The 19,274-nt window shown below is 36.4% G+C and overlaps 1 protein-coding gene across 3 annotated transcripts; it reads left to right on the top strand.

The window, feature by feature from the left end:
- The first annotated feature begins 767 nt into the window (after positions 1-767).
- On the top strand, positions 768-18,027 carry eas (ethanolamine kinase 1). Of its 3 annotated transcripts, none has more exons than XM_067097746.1 (8): positions 768-1,007; positions 6,890-7,018; positions 7,984-8,118; positions 8,686-8,847; positions 10,623-10,717; positions 11,613-11,839; positions 12,326-12,554; positions 14,667-18,027. In XM_067097746.1, the coding sequence occupies exons 2-8, from the start codon at positions 6,899-6,901 to the stop codon at positions 14,731-14,733; spliced, it is 1,035 nt and encodes a 344-aa protein (XP_066953847.1). In that variant the 5' UTR covers positions 768-1,007; positions 6,890-6,898; the 3' UTR covers positions 14,734-18,027. The 3 variants fall into 3 exon arrangements, with proteins under 3 accessions (XP_066953847.1, XP_066953848.1, XP_066953846.1); XM_067097747.1 differs by lacking the exon at positions 768-1,007 and adding an exon at positions 2,857-2,965; XM_067097745.1 differs by lacking the exon at positions 768-1,007 and adding an exon at positions 4,394-4,529.
- Positions 18,028-19,274: the final 1,247 nt, after the last annotated feature.

Below are 19,274 nucleotides of genomic sequence, written 5' to 3'. Positions count from 1 at the left end.
GCCCAAGAGCAGAGCCCGTGCTGGCATAAGGTCATCTGTATTTATAACTAAAGCCATTCTCAAAACTTACCTGGCTGACGGTACGGCGTCGGAAGCAGGTTTTCAAAAACTCCTCAGATCATCTTCCCCTTTCCTGAGGCTTCAGATTGCTTATCGACAGCCTGAACCTTAAAAATACGGATATGATTAATAAATGCTACTGAAACAACAACAACAACAACAACAATAATAATAATAATAATAATAATAATAATAATAATAATAATAATAATAATAATAATAATAATAACAATAATAATAATAATAATAATAATAATAATAATAATAAACTTTAAAAAAATACATGAATTGATAGACTTTTAATAGGAAATTACTGTCAGTCAGATGCAAGTGATGTATCCTTTACGTCTATACAATAATATCTCATCAACTCGGTTGTCTGGTTCAAGTCCAGAGGCCTACACCAGGTCTTTCACTCCCTTCGACACCACCTTGCCACACATACATGCTATCTTGGATAAGGCTCCGGGCTGGCATAAACCCGGTTTAACATAAATCATAACTTATTCACAAAAACATTGTGACAACTGTTTCCTCGCTCTCTTTAAATTCACCAGAGTTTTGCCACCATGGAGGGCTATAATAATAATGCTTATACCCATACCCAGTTTCGAAACAAAAGACAATAGCGTCGGGGTTATTACCGTACAGTGCCCCAAGACGCCGGGATGAATTCGAAATCCATTCATTTCGCGTACCCAGAACTCGTAAGTACTCCGGTCACGTGTGGAAGGGTTGCCTTTGAATACTTTCAGAGGTGCCAGCTAGTGTATTCTCGTCGCCACTGCGGGAAATGGTCGCCACGACCCCTTGCTATAAGCTAAGCTATGTTTTTAGTTTTCAGTCTTAGTGCAGTGAGTGGGTTGTCAAGGTTGACTTCAGTCCTTGGAACTTATTCTACGTCAACTCTACAGCGAGATATATTTTGAACAGCTAACTTTTTGAAGGTAGGGCTGTTATAGTACTAGGCCTAATGCTGGTTTATTTTAAAACCTCGTATTTGACTGTTACAAAATTACGGTTTACTGGTTTAGAATCGAAGAAGGTCTTCGTAACGTGCGGTCGCATTTCATTATCTTCATTATCGTAAGTACGTGCTGGATGACGTTGCAAGGCAGAGTTTGTCCTTGGGAACGTTTTATTTAAGAAATACAATTAAATCAATTTGCACTCTATTGAAGAGTACTTCAGTATCATTTCGTTTATTTTAAATGTTTACCTAAGTGTTCAGCCACAGTAAACACCGAGTTACTTCAGTCATACCGCACTGCATAAGATTTTTTTTTTCCCGGTTATCGATCTGACTCCGTCCGCTCAAAGGGCACTGATATTCCACAGATACTTCGCTGTTGCCAAGCTTCCGTTTCTTGTGTACCCCCTGTTTAGTCTATATCAGGAATATCCTTATTTTCTGTGTAGCGCTTTTTTTTCTTCTTTTACATGCTTGCGCGTGCGCACATATACACACTGCAGCGGTCTCGTTAACACAAGTCCTTGTCTCTCTCTCTTTTATTTAACGCCTCTCATGCGCCATCAATCCAGTACTTTCTATATAGGTCTTCTTCCTCTTCTCCCTTCTGACACTTCTGAACGATATACACACTTTTCATTAGCATGTAGTCTCCATTCCTTCCACATAACCAGTCCATCTGAACAGTTCCATCCATTCCGCTACAGTAGCCTACGTATACACTTAAACTTTCTATTTCTCAGTCTTCCAGTTCTTCATGCGTCACATATAATTATAGATATATTTTTCTACAGGGATTAATCTACAGCCTTTCGCCTACAATTAGATTCTTCTTACGCAATTTGTATATAGATACAGTTAAACTACAGTTTATCTACAGATACAATTTATCCACAAAATTTATTGGTGTCCACAGTCTTCCGCAGATGTTATTTTCCAAAACTTAAACGCACAAAGAAATGGACTTGAAATCACTTGTTTGAACACCAACCGTCAAATACTATTCACTAGAACCACCAGAGTGCGAAAGCTTCGTCATTAAACGAAGACCTCGACCAGACTTCCTTAACATTCAACAATTACCTAAGTCAAGCAAACTTCCTTAACATTCAGCAATTACCTAAAGGCCTCCGTAGACTATCATTCATGCCTGCACAAAATGGGTGATTGAGCAGTCTTAAACCATCGTGTGTGGGTATGACTGAAAGGTTGCGCAAATGACTGAATGATAGCTAACAGGCAATTCGTCAATCACACGCTTGTACGGTGATGCTTGTTTATGTATGGGACTGACTGTGCAAACTTATTCAGTCTCTATTAGCTAACTCTTTTAGAAGTGCTTCATGTGTGAATGAGGCAAAAGAGAGGAATGAAAAATAAAGCTGGAAACCACTTCATTATAATGTCCTAAAAAAAACTTTAAAAGTTGTTTGTCTTTGAGCTAGTTCGTTAAAATTTAAGCATTGCTAAAAGGGTATTATGGAAACAATCGTTTCTGTTTCAGAGTTATGATCAAGAGGAAAGCAGCGGAATAGTACAGTGGTTTCGTTCACTGAACAATTAGAAGATCGAAAACAGAGGGATGAAAATTAAAATAAGTTTGAAAGAAAGAAAAATTAAGGAACCCCCATCAGGTTTCTGTCACTAAGATTAAGTAGTAGTTACAGCGATAGTTAGAAAGTTTTGGTTTAAAGTAAAGTGGAAAAAATCAGTCTGAGACCGCGAGCGGTCGTTACTTAAAATAATAACAATTCCGTTTATTAAAGATGGCAAGTAAGTTTAAAGAAAAGTTGAAAATGTTACATATAGGACTTTGTCAAAGGAGGAAGTGTCTTTTTTAAGCGATTCCTCTCCGCAGTCTACTAAGAATTTCTCCTGCATTCTTTGTTGTGTGATAGTCTTTGCTAAAGCAGTCTCCGGTTGAGTTGTTTCGCGGTAATTTGCAGTTCTAGGAACTTATCAAACTCTACCTTTGGATCAGTGCGTAGCATAATGGCAGCTGACTGTGGGAGAGGAAGGTAGAAGAGGTTGGGGATGGGGACGGGACAGGAGGTATGGGTGTAGAGGGTGCAGTGGTATGGTATACATGGAGACATCACCATGGGTGCACTGGCCATCTGTTGGCCTTGTTCTTCGGGTTTTTTCCGGCCGGCAGGAATCTGTTTACATCACAGTTTCCGTTGATTTTCGAGGCGAGGCTGCCAGTGGTGATCTGGACAGTATCATCTTTAGAGCAGAGGTTGCTGGTGGTTTTAGCACTTGAGTGTATCCTTGGTTCTTTGCAATCATGTCAAGTCTGGTTCCACGTCCTCTGCAGCGTGCTCAGTGAGGTAACCAGCAGCTGGAGCACTCTTGCGTCGTTTCTCCATTTTTAAACTTTTCAGCAAACCTAGTTTGGTGTTGAAGGCTGCAAACACCACAAATGTGATGTTCAGTGCAGCGGTTCCTATGTTGCCTTTAAAGGTAGCTAACACTTTCTCTGTCAGTTTCTTCTTTTACTTTATATCTCTTGGGATAGATTATGCAAGGAAGCTGTAGAATGGGGACAGGAGGCATATTATCTCTTTGTAAGCTTTTCCATGGGACCCAGTAACAGGAAATAGGGTGTCGTGTTGGGTATTTAAATGACTCCTTGATGAATGGGACTAATGGTAAATTATTCCCATGGGTAAGCTTGACAGAAATCATCAGATTTTTCTTCACAGGCAGCAATGGCTGCGTAGGTGGATTAACTCTTAAGTAGGCATGAGGAAATGTTTCACCCATAGATTTCAGGAAGGTCATCGAATTTGTAGGAAGAAAATAAAAATGGAAACATGACGTTAAAGGAATAGTTAAATGGACTAAATGCAACAGTAATTAAGTAAAACAACCAGGTTACTCACGAAAAACTTTTATTTACTCTTACCAATTCTTTGAACTGGTGCTACAAGTAATGGTTTAAAAATATTTCCATGCCATTACAATCGCTTACACAGCAGCTGCCTCTACGTTTTCTTTATTTCATCCACATATATCCAGCTTCTGTTCTACAATTCACCAGTTTTACATTTTCCTGCCTGGTGCATTAACTTTGTAACAGATGAACATCATTTTGGTACAAATAATGCCCCTTGCCGATGGTTGAGTATATGATGTTGGTAGAGACTTGCCTATGTAAAAGCTCCTCCTCAGTAAGCGATACGAACACTCCCAGGCAAGAAGAGGAGCCCGTGTTTTGTGTTCGAATACTCCATAATGACTTTATTTGAAATTTTGTCACATTTACCATCAGCTACAATATTCACTAATGAGCCAAAGAACTTTTAAAGTCAATGCAATGCCTTGTGTAATTGTATGTACCTTGTGGCAATGTGAATAAATGTACCAAACCACTTTTATTGAGTAAAAAGTAAGAATATCACAATGCCAACACTACTTCCGAATGAACATCTGTCAAAATAATGTTTTCTTTCGGCTTCCAACTCACAAGGCTGCAAGTGAATGCTTTGGTTATCAGGTATAGCCGAACATAAATTACATACACTTGTAAAAATTACTTTTTAAGTGTTACTTTGGTTTTATAGGTGTATAATATTACGTGGTTAGAGACTAAATTGCAGTTGTAGGCTTAGGCTGGTAGGAGAGACTTGGCCCACCTTAGAGCCACCTTAACCTACCGTAGCTTGTCCAATTTGGTGATTTTAAATTGTATCATTTTAATAGTTACGGAGAAATTAAAGCTAACAGGCTAAACTATGAGCTAATTTAGTAGTCAGCATATCAAATACATATTCAAACAGGGATACATCCTAACTTAACCTAACCTTAACCTTTCTTAATCTAACCTTAACCTAAAGCACCATGTGTGCAACTTGTATAGTGATAGGATCTAAGAGGGTAAAGAAAGTTCCAGCTGGTTAGATTAGGTTAGGTAGGTAATATCAGTGCTTAGGTTATGTAATATTAGCACTTAGGTTAGGCAACATCATTGGTCCCCTGATATGCAGTTGTTCCCCGTAGGGGGTAGTGCTATCAGCGCACCTCGTGTGGTGTACTGTAGGCATTACTCAAGGTTCTTTGTAGTGTTCCTTTGGCCCCTAGTTGCAACCCCTTTCATTCCTTTTATTGTACCTCCACTCATAATCTCTTTCTTCCATCTTGCTATCCACCGTATCCTAACAAATATTTCTTAGTGTAACTGCGATGTTTTCCTCCTGCTACACCTTTCAGACCTACTGCTGTCACTTTCCTTTCCAACGCTGAATGACCTCATAGGTCCTAGTGTGTGGCGTTGGGCCCAAACTCGATATTCAATTCAATTCAATTTGCAATTTTGCCTATAAAATTTCTCTCCAAGAGTAGCGAGGGAAGTGTTATGTGACATTGCCGAAATACATCAAACTGGAAAATAATAGATGTGCAGAAAGTAGAGCATAGGTCAGAAAAGAGAAATGAGAGTTGATTGCCCAAGTCTGCACAAATTCAATAATGCAAACCCCTTTTATGATCAATATTTGGTACATGTAAGAAAAAATGAGTTTGATCGCAGTAAGGACTGTATGAAGGAAAGCTGGTTACTTGTACTGGGGAAGATCAGGATACTAGCAATATCTTAGGATGTGGAATTTAACATGCACACTTGTTCATAAATAATATAAATCTGAAATGTGATCAGAATCAAACTAAATTTTCTTTGCTTTATATCTGAAATAATGTGGTTTACAGTCTGGGATCTGATTTTGAAATTTTGATGTTAGCAACTCAATGATGGCTACTGGGTGAAAATATTACAATTTCTTGAAATGTAACCCTAACCAAAGTGGAACATACACAAGGCACAAAGACCAATAACATTTTATGTCTGTGATTACATTTCAATGATACAAGATGAGGAAGATGGTATATTTAAACTTATAATCCGAGAACAGTTATAATCCTGGTATTTAAACTTCAAAATCTGGAAAAACTGTTATATTTCCATTATTCTTGTGCATTTTAAACCATCATCCAATATCCTAAACAGCTCCTTCATTGAATTTGTGTATAATATTATTTGACATTAAATTCTTGTAACCCCCACACTTACAGTGCTTTCTTTTCCCAAGAAATTAACTGAGTGCAAAGAAAAAATGTATTATGGCACAAAGTAATGCACTCATATACTATTCAGGCAGTGTTGACTGTTGGCCTGTGACAGTTTGTAACATACTGAGGGAATAAAATTAATGCCAAGGCAGATGGTTCATGGTAGAAAAAGTTAAGTATACCTTAGTTTTACCAGACCACTGAGCTGATTAACAGCTCTCCTAGGGCTGGCCCGAAGGATTAGTTTTATTTTACGTGGCTAAGAACCAATTGGTTACTTAGCAACGGGACCTACAGCTTATTGTGGAATCCGAACCACATTATAGCGAGAAATGAATTTCTATCACCAGAAATAAATTCCTCTAACTCTTCATCAGAATTGAACTCCGGCCCAGCGGTGACAGTCTGAAGCTCAACCGGTTCGGCCAACAAAGGGCTGGTTCATGGTAGAGCTTGCAGCATAGGGCATAAGCTAACTATTGCAGTACATGTAGTAGTAAATGCTAGAGCTTAGAGCTTGCAATCCTGGGCTGTTGTTTGTATCAGTACTAACATATCCTTTTTATCTTTGTTGGTACTCTGTGTATATTCTTATACTGTGCATGGTGCCAAAAATGATCTTTTTGAACTTTAAATTAAAAATATAAACAAATTGTGCTGCATTGCTAATGGCCTTTAATTTTAGTGTATTCTTCAATGTTTATGATAAAGATCCTTGTCCATGACTGATAAGTAATTTGGCATTTATATATGAATTATTTATGATTGTGTCGTTTAATGTTTTTATTGCAGTCCTGCAGGATGGTGGCAACTCTTGACCTTGTCATCGATGGGTCTAGCATCAATGGGCTTCAGAGTGGAGCAAGACAAATAGTTCGAAATATCCGGCCGAATTGGAAAGAAAATGAGCTACAATTTAAAGTGATTATTATTTTTTGTAAATGGATAAATACCATGTCTGTACAATATACAAACCTTTTAATTTACTTTTGCCTGAAATATCACATTAAGCTAATAACTGAGTCAGTCAACAAGAAACAAAACTGTCACTTTTTCAAGAGCATATCCCCTAACTAGTACAGTATATGTTATGGTGCTGATCAGATATGCTCTTTCTCTTCCTTTCATTACTTCACATGGTCACCTCTGGATCAAGCCTGTGAATTGATTTTTTTTTTTTTTTAGTCTTTGAGTGCACAGATACGATAATGGCAGCACTCAGTGCTTAATGCAACATGTTAGAGGTGCAAGGTGTGTGAGTATTTTGTCTTAATTAGCGTTTAGCCATCGTAAAATGTTCTTGCTGAAAGGTGTGTGAGTATTTTATCTTAATTAGCGTTTAGCCATCATAAAATGTTCTTGTTACTTAAACTTACATGGCCAATGAATTTTATTTGGTATTACTATACTAGATAAGTTATTTTTAGATATTTTTTCCTAACCTTAGCAGGAATAATTATACAGTATACCATAAAGTGTGTGGGTGGTGGTTGTTTTTTTTCATTTGCTCAGGGTAAGCTTGTTGTGTCACTTGGATGCCAAATTTAGGTTTGAGAATAAGAGAACCTGCAAGAATAACAAGAGGCAGACAAAGTTAGTTAGAGAAAGTGAGTGCCTCCCTTGCACTGGATCACCTTGCTTGGTTATAGTCGGAAAATTCATCCAGACCCTCGTGCCAAACCTGTCAAATGATTATTGATGCTATTAAGCAGTGGGTTTAATGGAGTAGAATACTTGCATAACTTAAGCACTACATGTTTAAGTTATTAGTTAATTCATCCAAAACAAACTTCTAAAGAAAATTTGTCTTTGAAATTGCATTATGACTATACTCTATACTGTCCTAATGTACTTCATTCAAATACTAATATTTTATTTTATTCAAGGTATACACTGATGGAATTACGAATCAGCTCATTGGAGTTTGGCATGAGGACCGAAATGATCAGATCCTAGTCAGGGTATATGGCAATAAGACAGAGCTCTTCATTGATAGAAATGTAGAGAAAAAGAATGTCCAGGTATGTATTTGCATGACAGATTACAGTCAACTGTTTGTGAAGTAGAGAAAAAAAAAAAAGTTTTATTATGTAAAGATACATATTATTCTGTATTTCATCCAGCCTGACTTTCGAGATAAGTGGTCAGTGCTTGCTTTTGATAATTCGTTTAAGCAAATTCGTCATTACCTGTGATTATCTTAATAGTTTAAAAAGTTTAACATTCCTTGACCATTACCTCTAACACACCTGCTGACACTTATCACATCAGTTCCATTTATTAAGTAGCCTGTTTCAGGTAACTGAAGTTAAATCCTATTTATAGTTAAATCATATGTATGTTACTTATGTTAATATCATATTTTAATTCAGCGGTCTGGTTAAACTTAATAATAAAAAAATTCAAAAAATCATATTTTAAGATTTAGATTTTTACTTACATTTGTAGCCTTTTTTGAAAATAGAACTTGAAAAGAAAAAGTTCTGTGCAATGTCATTCTGTTACAGTACTGTATTTTGCATTCGGAGGAGGATTTGAATTACATTAAAATACTTTTTCTTTCCTCATATGATGTTTGGTTTTTCCAGATTCTAAACAAGGCTGGATGTGGACCACCTTTGTACGCAACTTTTACCAATGGATTAAGTTACGGCTTTACGAAAGGAGTAACTACAACTCCTGTTACGATCGTAGAAGAGCCAATTTGGCAGGCAGTTGCTAAGGAGCTGGCTAAGCTACACAAAATTGAGGTACCTAGTATTTTTTTCATTGTATACTTGTAGATGAAACATTCATATTAACAAGTACTTGAACAGAAGTAAAAAGTACACTGTATATTGTAATAAAAAATCATTCCTCCAGCTACCTAGAGAAGGTTTGAATCAGGAGGCTTTGCAAAATTTATGCTTCTATGCCCTTACACAGATTCAGACTCATTTTACGTATGCTAATACTTGGATGTATTTTAAAGGCATAAGGCCAGTCATCCCTTATATGTGGATGTATTTTAAAGGCATAAGGCCAGTCATCCCTTGTATGTGAAAGCAGATTGATTCGGAGAGTATTTCCACAACTAGTCGATCACAGATCCAAATGAATGGTGTGAGCTGTACCCCTCAGAATCATGTTTGATTGCTCAGGTAATTTGTTTCTCAACTCTTTGGCCGCATACCTATTTGTATTTATAAGTGGGTTTCCTCTTATATGCCTCTGTACCCTTCTTTTGGCCATAAAGCTAGTTTGGTTTAAATTTTACCCTCCATTGTGTTATTATTAAGATTGTATGAAGGCTGTGGGGAGTAGTCAAGTATTTTTGAAGCAAGTGAAGGTTAAAATTTCCTATTTTTTTTAGAAGCTTTTTATTCAAGTAAACTAAATACTTAATTTATATGGCCTTGCTGTGTTCCATATGATTTTTGACCAGGCCTTTATATCACAGTCTATTAATTTAACATGCTTGCTTTTTATTTTTTTTTTTACACACATTGTCACCACAGATGTACTATGGTTATTTTACTTACTCTTGAGGGATTTAAAGCAAAATATGAGAGTTCACCAAGTACCCCCTATGCCATATTTGCAATTTTAGTGGCAGTTCAGTACCATTAACTTATTTTTCATTTGTCATCCTTTCATTTGCAACCGTATTCTAGGTGTCAACCAGGGCATATCACTCTGGCCCACTTTTCTTTTCTGCCTTTCTTCTGCTCCACTGTGCTTAATTATCCTTGAGTGGTGTGTGCTGACCATCACATGCTATGGTTTAGCTGTCCCCTGTGCACTGTTCTCATTAAGTCTTGCTCTCAGCTTTCAGCTTTTGGTCCTATTTCCATCACAGTTAAATATTTTTTTTAGTAATGTATCAGTAATATCTCTCACTCTTGCTCAATTCTGTTGACCTGCTTATATTCAAATGGAGATGCTGTGTTTTTCTTTTGTTTTGGATAAAATCCTCATTTTAATGGGGGTTTGTTCCTCCCTGCCCCTCCATTTGATACACACCTCTAGTTTGTGGAGGCATTGAAAAATGAGAAAATAAAAGAGGAACCCACTTCTTGGTAGTTGAAGAAATTATTCTGCACTTGGTTTATATGCCCAAACCAGACATGTAGGTATAAGAAAAACTAAGATACTTGTATCTATGAAGCAAGGAAAGTATTTTTTTTTTCAAATATTTCATTCACTTCATTCCTTTGGTTGCTTTCTCTGTTAATGAGCATTGCTGTTGTAATATCATGTTATATTTTCTTTATTCATCAATGCTTGTTCATGATGGATGACTCAAGAGGCTGGATCAGACATTTGTTATGAAGATTGATTCACCTGGATGAGTTTTTTATACTATTTAAAGCAGTTTTAATAGAGATTTGTTTGTAGACCACCATGACTTTCATTAATGACCTGAAGAAACATGTAATATATTTTTTGTAAGGAAGGGTGTTAATTTTATCATATTCAAAATGTTTTGGAGATGTTTGCCCCTTCTGGATTACCAGAAATTTTAGTACAATTTATTTTTTGACAGGAGGGAGACAGGGAGAATCCAGTGCTATTTTCTAAAATGAAACAGTTTTTTGATCTTCTTCCCAGCAACTTTGAAGACCAAGTTAAGCAGAAAATGTAAGTTACTCAGTATAACTGGTTATGAAAATGATTTTATGGCAGTTACTTTCCTCCTGTGTTTTCACTACATTATCCCTAATGTTTTTCAATTCAGCTTAGGGTTGCATGCGAAATGGGTTCCTCCCATTTTCTACCCAGACTTTCTGTAAAGGAAGACTTGCATCCAAAGCAGAGTGCTTATATGCACATACAATTGAGTGTGATTTGCAAATACCTTTCTGCATCAAAACCAAAGCACATAATAATGGTAACTTGCATGGCTTTAAAGTGATAATTGTTAGTGTGTAAGGATATAAAATGTGTTGGTGTTGGTAAATGAATAACAGTGTAATTTCACTATCATTCTCAGGAAATGTTAATGTTGCATCTAAGGCGTGCAATACTTATGTCCCTGATTTTCATGATCCTGCATCCCATTGTCTTGATATTAACTTTACTTTAAACCTTACCAACTACGTTATTAAAACAAAATATATTTTCTCGGGTCTTCTGATCATTCTCACTACAAGTATTGGAGTACAGTGTGACAAACCCCCTTTAAATTTTTTTCCTCTGATAATCCATGGTTTGATTGCTCAGGCTCTCAAGTGGTCCAGTGGAGGGAGCAGGCTTATAATTCACTCTCAGCCTCTCCTGCTGTTATTTCTGACTATTACTTACTATCAATTTAAATTCTTGTTCTTCAGTTGTACTGTAAGTTGTTTTAGACATTAGAGTGGGGAGGGAGGAACTGCATGTATTGCATTTAGTTATTCAAAATATGACGCCTCAGAAACAAGTTTTCAGTGCTTCTTGTTAGTGCCAAAATGTGCTCCATCAGGACTGTGATGCTTTAATATTTGGAGACTGTGTGCTTGAATTTTTTTATTTCTCTTTTTATTTGTCTTTTCAGGATTGAAGAAAGTGGATATACCAAAGACAAGCTGGCTCAAGAAATGAAAGAGTTGGAGTCCCATCTTACTTGTTTGCAGTGTCCAGTGGTTTTCTCGCACAATGATATTTTACTTGGCAATGTCATTTGGGATTCTTCATCACAAAAAGCAAGCTTCATTGATTACGAATATGGAGCGTGCAATTATCAGCCCTATGATATAGCCAATCATTTTAATGAATTTGCAGGTAGGTTAGTTGTTTGTTTTAACTTTTTTTTTATAACTATACAAGCCATATTATTATTTTCCTGTGGACGAGAGATAAAATGTTTTATGTATTATTGTTTCTTTTTCTGTAAACTTTGAAGAAACCAGAGTTCTTTAAAAGTGTTGTAATTATTGGTAATAACTGTGCTGCAGTGCACCTCACATGGTGCACTGTAGGCATTACTTAAGGTTCTTTGCAGCATCCCTTTGGTCCCTAGTTGCAATCCCTTTCGTTCCTTTTACTGTACCTCCATTCAAATTCTGTTTCTTGTATCTTACTTTATGACCACTCCTGACAATTGTTTTATAGACCTTTAAAACCATTTTATTCTCAGTTCCACTTTCAGCGCTGAATGACCTCATAGGTCCCAGCGCCTTGCCTTTGGCCTAAATTTCGTACTTCATTCTGTATATATATATATATATATATATATATATATACTATATATGTATCTTATGTTCACAGGTGTTGAAGAAGTGGACTATAGCAGGTACCCCAGCAAAGACTTTCAGAAGTCTTGGTTACGTTGTTATTTATCTCACTACAAAGGAATTCCCAGCTCTATGGTAGAAGCTCAAGAACTTGAAACTTGGTATGCCTGGGTCAATAAATTTTCTCTGGCTTCACATGTCTTTTGGGGAATATGGGCTTTACTGCAGGCCTACCATTCATCCATAGACTTTGATTTTCTAGGGTAAGTTACATTTAATTTTTTCTCATTTCTCTTCTTTTTATAAGACCAAATTGACTCAGTTTAGTAAACTTAGGCAGTTGAAAGGATAAGGAAGCTGATAAATATTTAAGATTTCTCTCTGTGGGAAATGTGTGGCTACCATCCGCCATTCATTTCCTTAATTGACAGCCATTTTTAAAGTTAGAAATCTTTTTTTAAGTCACTTAATTTATGATTGTTTTAGACTGCATGCATGAAATGTGTGGTTGCCATACAGCATTCAGCTCCTGATAACAATTTTTAAAGGTACAGTAATTTCTTTTTTTTTTTTTTTTTACATCATTTAAAGGAGTGTTTGGTTGCTGTAAATTTCACACAAGAATTTGATGCTAATATTCCAGTAAATTTATCTTGATTTGAGGTACAATCCATGGAGAAGTGGATTCATATTTTGAAATCTTGATTTGAAATATAATCCATGGAGAAGTGGATTCATATTTTGAAATTGTCTTGTCTTTGAATACGCAAACTGAAACATTACAGTATACTGTTCTGGACTTGTTTGGAAAATTAGTGGGGTAATGCATGATCCACATGTTTTCAGTCAGGAAATCAAAACGAGAGAAATATATTTCCCTCAAAAAGTGCTAATATCATACCTACCCTTAATGACATGGAATTTGTATTTTGTGTTCATAAACGAATTTGCCTCTATCTTGAGATACTGCTTGGTTCCATAAATGCTCATTCTTCATTTGATCCATAAATGCTCATTCTTCATTTGATCCATAAATGCTCACTCTTCATTTGATCCATAAATGCTCATTCTTCATTTGAGAGAGAATATAATTATCTAATTATGTCCCCCGAAAACTAGTGTGGATATTTAGTAAATAAGAAAAGACAAAGGAAGCGTAAGGTCCAAGTTAGGTCCTAAGTGTACTAGCATGACTGCCAAAAGGTCTTGAGTGTACTAGCCTGACTACTAAAGTAGTCTTTTATAAAATATGTAGTCAAGATTGATAATGATATTATAATTAAGACTGACAATAAAAACTACAGGCAGTCCCCGGTTTACGACGGGGGTTCCGTTTTTATGCCGCGTCGTAAACCGAAAATCGTCGTAAACTGAAAAATCATCAAAAATCATAAGAAAACCTTACTTTTAATGCTTTGGGTGCATTGAAAACGATGTAAACTGCATTTTTATTGAGTTTTTCATCAAAAAAACCTTCAGAATATGATTATTCTGCCGTTTTGGAGCCATATTTCTTCTGTCGGATCGGCGTACGACGCGTCGTAACCCTGGAAAATGCGTCGTAAACCAGGAAATAATTTCTGAGGAATATATTTGAAAAGCGTCGTAAGCCGGACTCGTCGTAAACCGGGGACTGCCTGTATAGTCAAACTTGACAATGAAATCTTTTTGATCACAAAGGATGGCCTTACATAATAAAAATGCTTGTGCCACATCAAAATGCAAAGTGGATGTGCATTACAATATGGAATAGGAATAAAGAGTTTAGGCCAAAGGCCGGGCACTGGGACGTACGAGGCCTTCAGCGCTGGAAGGGAAGCTGAGAGTAGGTAGGTTTAAAAGGTGTAACAAGGAGAAAACCTCGCAGTTGCACTACGAAACAATTGTTAGGAGAGGGTGGATAGCAAGATGGAAGAAAGATAATATGAATGGAAGTACAGTAAAAGGAGTGAAAGGGGTTGCATCTAGGAGCCGAAGGGACACTGCAAAGAACCTTTAGTAATGCCTACGTGCACCCTGTAAGGTGCACTGATGGCACTACCCCCTACGGGGCATTACAATATGGGGTTACCCAGATACCACCTAAAAGGGACAAAGAGTATGTAATGTAATGGGTAAAAAATTATGGCTGAAGTTTTCCTGTATTCCAGAGTAGGCAGTGACCGATTTCAACCAGACATTCCAAGGTGTGTGGTCATGTGCTAGCAAGACCAACAAACTGTTCAATAGACACTCTTCTTGTAAATAGTGTAATTGCCTGATAAAATAGTGATAAACCATCTTTTTTTTCTGGCAAAGTTTGGAAGGTAAGGGTATAACCCTAAGTGTTTTGTGCAAATGCAGTTATTTTATTAAATTTCAATTTTGTTTTACAGGTATGGCATTATCAGATTAAGGGAATATTCTAATAAAAAGGAGGAGTTTTTCAAATTAACATGCTGAAGAGTAAGTATCCGACTTATTTTCTGTGATGGGAGAGAACAGTATTGCTGCAGTAGTGTTTAAAAAGAATGGCAATTAGTAAAGGAGATGGTTTTTAATCTACTGTATGTCTATCCAAGACTCAGACATGTTGGTGAGTACTTAATATCGTAGAACAACGGTTGCTTTGAAGGTCAGGCATAAAATTTTGTACTGATGAGCTGACAGGATTTGATGTTGTATTATGGCTTAAAACCTTTCACATCAGCCGCTTAACTAGATACCAGCACAAAAGAAGTCCACAGGTGCATTTTCTTGGATTTAAAAGGATAGCAAAGATTGAAAAGTTTCTGTGGTGGAGAGGTGGATTGACAGTTGTTTGGATAGAACAGGTCACTAATGCACTAGCCATTGATCAAGGTTAATCTTTTAGCTTCTACTGTACAGGCCAGTGAAGTTTTTCTACTACAAAAAGAGAAGGCAGTGTTATAACAGGTTGTTCTGTAGATATGAAAGGAGACTTTAAAAAGTGAAAGCCATGCAGTGGACATTTGATAGCATATATTCTATTGCCTTAAAGATCCCTTGGCAAAAACATAAACTCAGCCATGAAGTCTTCATGAACAAGCAATGTGTCGAAGTGACCATACCATAACATTGTATTGAATTTATTCAAGTGCCTTTGGTAAATGGTACTTAGTTTGTCTGGGTTCGTTAGTAGCACTTAATAATCATTTTCCATAGCTATAATTTTTATACAAAGCTGAATACAAATGTTTGAAATACAGTATTGAAAATCATTCTCTTGTTCTCAGATCAGTAGAACTTTCCTTTCTAGGCTTAAACTTCTTATTCCTATCTTAATGCGTCTTGCTAACCTTGCATGGAATGAGCCTCTGCCTCTGTACATGTTTCTCTCTCCCTTTCTTTAAAGTGCTATCTCATATCTGATACTGTATAATAAGAGCTTTGCTTTAATGGCTGTAATCCTTAAATAAGGTTGAGGGGTGATTATACCCATATGCTTTATTCAGCTCATATAAGGGATTTCTGTCTTCCTGTTTTCATTATTGGCTAGTACAACTTCATTATTCCCCCCCAAGGTTTCAAAAGCACAGCTATTGTGATATGCTGTCACTGTTGGTCTTTTGATGAAATGCCAAATTCTGTCAGCATTATCCAAATACCTGTGTAGGTGCTCACCCTCCTAGTAAATGTTTCCCAAAGACCATCAAAGCTTTGCTGAAGTCGCATTCCCAAAGACCATCAAAGCTTTGCTGAAGTCTCACGGTATCTTTTTTTTAGACTCGGGATTTCTTCAGTATGAATGCTGTGGAAGATTTTACCAAGTTTAGAACATGCTCTATTCCAGGGTTTCATTTATCTATATATGATCTTTTGGGTTTAGAGATAATGAATTTACTTAATGGATTTCATCTTAAAAGAATATGTTCGTGGAACTTTCACTTGAAGGTGTTGTTATGTATCTGATTTCTTTTTTCTATTTTGGAGTAAGTGCTTCTATACTATTGTTACTTTCTTGCAGTATACAAGTATTCTTCACCGAACCAATTTTCAGCCAGATTTTCCTCAAAACCTGCTGTATTATGACATTTCCGAATAAACGTTAACCCACAGTAACCACTGGCACTCATAATTAAGCTATCACCACTCGCTGAAACCAAAGCAGACTAAATCCTAAGCCATTCCAAAATGCTTCAAATACTACCTCTTGTATCCTAGCAGCCAGTTAGTTTGTGCCAAATGTACAATAGTATGTCTTAACATCATGGTCACGTTATGCCTAATACTACAAGAATAATAAGCAGTAAATAGCAATAATCTAATATTAATTTAAAATTTAGAATAATGATGTCCTCAAGTTAGTTCTCTTACACTTAACCCCTTTATTTCCTTAGGGTTGGGAGTTTGTCAGTCATTCATCTTTAAACTTTGTACTTGTATGTACTTGAAATGAGCTTTTCACAGTTTTTTTTTTTTAGTCATATAAGCATTTCTCTTCACCTCACAAAGTAGGTATCAAAAGTGGTCTTGAAGAAATACATTGCCTTCCAGGATATCTCCTTCATATTCCTTGTTCATTCTGTCTTAGCAGATTTACTCTTTTTTTTTAATTAAGTGAATAGGAAGTGTTTGATTATTAGCAGATATGGTCGTCTAGACCCCTGGAAGTAGGGGAAATGTAAGAAAGGGATTATCCTTTCAGTAAATTTTTGTGTTCATGTGACTTATTGATTAGTTGTGTAGGAGTTAAGAATTTTTGCTCTGTGGTTTTGTAGTTGTTTAGCGATGTCTGCAAATTTTTGGTTGTATAGTATAGGAAAGTAATTTACATGTGGTATTTCTCCTGTATTCAAAACCTCACTCAGAACCTTTGTAGAGCCTGAAGGATAGAGCTAAGTAGAAGTGGTCTGGTAATCCAACACATAATGATAATAATGAATGCAAGCTCCACATGGTTTATGGCTTTCAAGTCATACCAGTAACCACAGAAAATTAGGCCTCAAGTGTGCTATAATTACTACATCTCACTTGTGAAGGAAAGATGGCCAAACTAGAAGGCAGAAATATTTACAAAATGCATGCAAACTGCTTTCTTAACAAGGTTCCAGCTAACTATATTAGGATAGGTGCTACCTCTTTATGGAAACAATGCGCTGAAAGAATCACACATGAAAACGATCCTACTTGTTACCTAGTCCAGTCATGGTTCAGATAACAAAGTCAAGGTGAATTCCCTCTCTGGTTAGTTAGAAAAGTTTTTCTTGTAAGCCTTTGATTTATATTCTGTTATATTCAGGCCATAATGAGGGCTACGATTTTTCTAGCATTTTTCCTTTTACCTATGGTGTCTAAAGTTCTGTGATTGTGTTGGGCTTAGTGCTTTGTAAACATTATTTTTATTGGTTGTGTTATGTGCAAACTAGAATGGTAATTTTGATGGAGTTAAGAGCACCTTGCTCTTAACATGTTAAGCAAGTCCCAGAATTTATGGTTCTGCGAGTGTACATAATGTGAAAAATGTTATTTCTTTCAAAGTTTACTTCGTTATGCTATTTTATATATTTAGTTACACTTTTTATGTTAACTGAAAAAGCAGCAGTATTTATTGGTTGCGGGAAGTTGGTTGGCTGCCTTTATTTTAAAATGTTGTTGTTTCATTTCATCTAAAAAGTTTTATTTTACTGTATATGCTATGTACTATATTGCAATAACCCAACTAATTTATTTGTCTCTGAACTTTGTACATTTGCATAATATATATGATTTTATAAATAAAAAATACTCATTGTTTTTGTGCTATGAAATCAGACTTTTTATGTTGTAGTAGGCTTAAGGTGAAGATCCTGCAAAGATTCAAGAATCTCTTCAGGAGACCCTGCTCTTATCTCCTGTCCACTTCTGCTAGTAAAAAGAATATAAGCTAGTCTATAGATCACAGCAGAATAGAATATAGACCTATGATGTCATTCAGAGCTGAAAGGGAAATTGAGAGTAACAAGGTTTGAAAGGTGTGACAGGAGGAAAACCTCGCAGCTACGCTACGAAACAACTGTCAGGAAGATGGAAGAAAGAATACACACAGAGGTACAGTAAGATGAATGAAATGGTTGCAGCTAGGGGTCGAAGGGACACTGCAAAGAGCCTTAAGTAATACCTACGTGAGGTGGACTGACAGCACTATCCTCCTACAGGGTATAAATCGCAATAAGCATGTCATTTAGTACCACCAAAGGAATTCAGCCACACAATTATGTAGGGGCTATTAAGTCATGCTTGGAACCTTTGCAATAGCTGTCTTGATTTTTCAAGGAGAAACTTGCACAAATTTTTCAACACTCAAAGGACGACAATATGTTTACTCCTGACTAACCTGGATATCAGCAATCTATCTAGCAACAAATCACAACTTTATCAGAGAAAAGTTTCATCCTAAAAGCTTCAGTGCTGAAGGAACAGTTTTATCCCAAACACTTCATAGCATGGGAAGATACCAACTACGGTCTATGTTGAACTGAAATGCAAAATTTAGCCTGTGGTGTCAATGGCCCAAGAAGTTGAAGATATGGCTTATGTTTTGCTACTAAAACATTCCAATTAGATCCAGTGTTGCGTAAATTCAACTGCCTACAAGAGAATCCAAGAGACAACAATAGGACAAGATACAAGTGCGTGGACAGGAAGAGCTAAATGTGACAATAGACTCGGGTACCACCTGTAAATACTGCTAAAAGAAAATACAAAAGGGTTGTTGCTAGTGAAAGGACAATGCTATGCTGGGATCTACTTACAAAGAGGCAGGATGACAGACTAACAGCCCCATATACCTTGCAATAATAATAGACAAGATATATTACACTAACCAATTTACCTAAGTTGGAAAGAATTTAATTTTGAGATTCCCTCCAAGCATTACTGAAGACTTATGCATCAAAGTACGGAAAAGCTAAGCTTAAAGAATGCACTTGTATCTTGCTTGGGAACTTCTGCCACTGTTTCAGCAAAGCCAACTTAATTATATCAATGATATCAAATTCACC

The sequence above is a fragment of the Macrobrachium rosenbergii genome, chromosome 54, assembly GCF_040412425.1.
Source record: "Macrobrachium rosenbergii isolate ZJJX-2024 chromosome 54, ASM4041242v1, whole genome shotgun sequence".
NCBI lineage: Eukaryota > Metazoa > Arthropoda > Malacostraca > Decapoda > Palaemonidae > Macrobrachium > Macrobrachium rosenbergii.
Note: the sequence above shows the minus strand (reverse complement) of the source record. Positions and strands in the feature narration are given on the sequence as shown.